The sequence below is a fragment of the Dendroctonus ponderosae genome, unplaced genomic scaffold (assembly GCF_020466585.1).
Source record: "Dendroctonus ponderosae isolate FM_Combo_2020 unplaced genomic scaffold, Dpon_F_20191213v2 Dpon_F_20191213_10, whole genome shotgun sequence".
Classification (NCBI taxonomy): domain Eukaryota; kingdom Metazoa; phylum Arthropoda; class Insecta; order Coleoptera; family Curculionidae; genus Dendroctonus; species Dendroctonus ponderosae.
The window spans coordinates 1,086,031-1,087,898 of record NW_026017111.1 but is presented as its reverse complement, the minus strand read 5'-3'; the positions used below and the strand labels follow the sequence as shown (position 1 = coordinate 1,087,898).

At 34.5% G+C, this 1,868-nt stretch overlaps 1 protein-coding gene across 1 annotated transcript in view; it reads right to left on the bottom strand.

Moving 5' to 3' along the window:
* Window positions 1-271: 271 nt before the first annotated feature.
* Window positions 272-1,868, bottom strand: part of LOC109542463 — a 4,245-nt gene continuing 2,648 nt past the window's right edge. The window contains exon 4 of the mRNA XM_048662022.1: window positions 272-440. Coding sequence (XP_048517979.1) covers window positions 376-440 — 65 coding nt within the window. The 3' untranslated portion in view covers window positions 272-375. The remainder of the gene's footprint in view (window positions 441-1,868) is intronic.

The following is a 1,868-nucleotide window of genomic DNA, read 5'->3' as shown; positions in this document are numbered from 1 at the left end:
ACTAGAAAAGTAAAACTGGACTGTTTCTAAAGCATCGTGCATTTTCTCGATATTCCCATCAAGATTCCGGGAAAAAAGAGCGAATATCGAACGCTTCGCCATCTATTCAGTTTACGACTTTTCGCAACGATGTTGCTTCCAGATATTTCCACTTTCATGAATTGGACAAAAACTTTCCACTTCGAAACGCTGCTTTTTCACTTCGGGTCTATTTCTAGCAGAAACAATCTTAGTTTTACTCAACTCTTTAGTTTCTTTCAAAAAAGTCTACTGTTTTTAAGTTCAATCTTTATTGTTTCTCAATCATTTTTTTCATTGGTCTGTTCATTTCTCTCTCCAAACCACTCATCTTCTTTATTTTGTTCTTTAATGCGTTCAAACTGGTTTAATGTCCTGCAGATTTGGTGCCTTGATTAACATTTTTTCATGATTGCGTTGTGCTGAAAAATGTTTTACTGTTTAATACTCTTTGATTGCGGCAATGCAAAGAAAGCAGAAATATGAAAAGTGTTTGTTTATTTATCGGAAAATGCACATTTTTCTGGTTTCGAAGCCGATAGCAAACATTCAAGTGGCAAAAATCAATGAATAAAATTCCCGCCTGCAACGGAGACAACGAATATATTCATTGAAACTGCGGAAATGCGAATTTTTACACAATAAAAAATCTGTGCTTATATAATATGAGTTGTTATTAAGTGTGAATGAATAAGAGCGCAAATAAAACACTGAAACAAATAGTTGTTAATAGAAACTATGCACGTTTTATAAAGAATTTGATAAACATTTTTTTATTGCTGCGATCTATTTTTTATTTATCTGCAAAGTTTTCAATTACGCAAACTCACTTGCTAAGCAGCAAGTTGGTTTTTGCAGTTATTTCTTTAACTCAAAAGTTGACAAAATGTACAGACCGGAGGATTATTGGCTGTTTTTTAGCAAATAATAAATTGATTATATAAATGTTTTTAGCTGAAAATTTTTGAATCGAAGTCTTGCAAAAGATCCCCTATGCGCAAGGAGTTCAGTGTTTATTCAACCAATGACCATGTACAATTAATAATGTTACTTAAGTAGTAGCTAGCAATATATTTTTCTATGGTTTGTTTATATAGATGTGCAAAATGTGAAATAAGAAAGCGAATTTGCAAGTGTACAGAAAAAGTGTGTAGTTATTTTGTACTGAAACTTTCCGACTCGGCGCTACAACTAGTCCCTGTTAAAATATGTAAACTTGTAAAATACAGTTCTGATGTTTCCTAGAAAATTGCCGTTTTATTAACTTCCCAACTAACTGAGAAAAATCAACTTTAAACCCGCAAGAAGGAAAGCAAAGGCATTGAAAGAAAATCTTTAGAGTTTGGAGCAGTAAGAGAAAATGTTCGCAGGAAACCCTGCAAAATTTCACTCAAAGCCACTTATTTTTATCATTCGTTAGCGTGCTAGTTTTGTTATTAGCGCGTTATTTTCGGCACACAAATTTTCATGGGCGCAGCGATGAAAATCGACCATTGCAACCGCTCTTCATGGTAAATAAAATACGTGAGAATCTGGAACAAAGAAGGCGAAGGCGAACACAAAAGACAATTGGCTGCTGCACCTACTCAAAGGATGTGGAAAGCGATTTCATTTTATTGCTTTATTAAAATGTTGGGGCTCAAGGGGACCACCTGCAAAGACCCTTGTTTGAGACGGAAGTCGCCTCTTATTAATAAACCTCCTTCATGGACAAGGAAATTGGGACTTTTTCATCTTCAACATTGACCAAAAAAATTCTGGGCTTATCACAATGCACATCCCAGATAGCATTTGATATTCTATGAATATCCCACGATGTTCAAAAAATATACAGAACATTGCGGGAATAT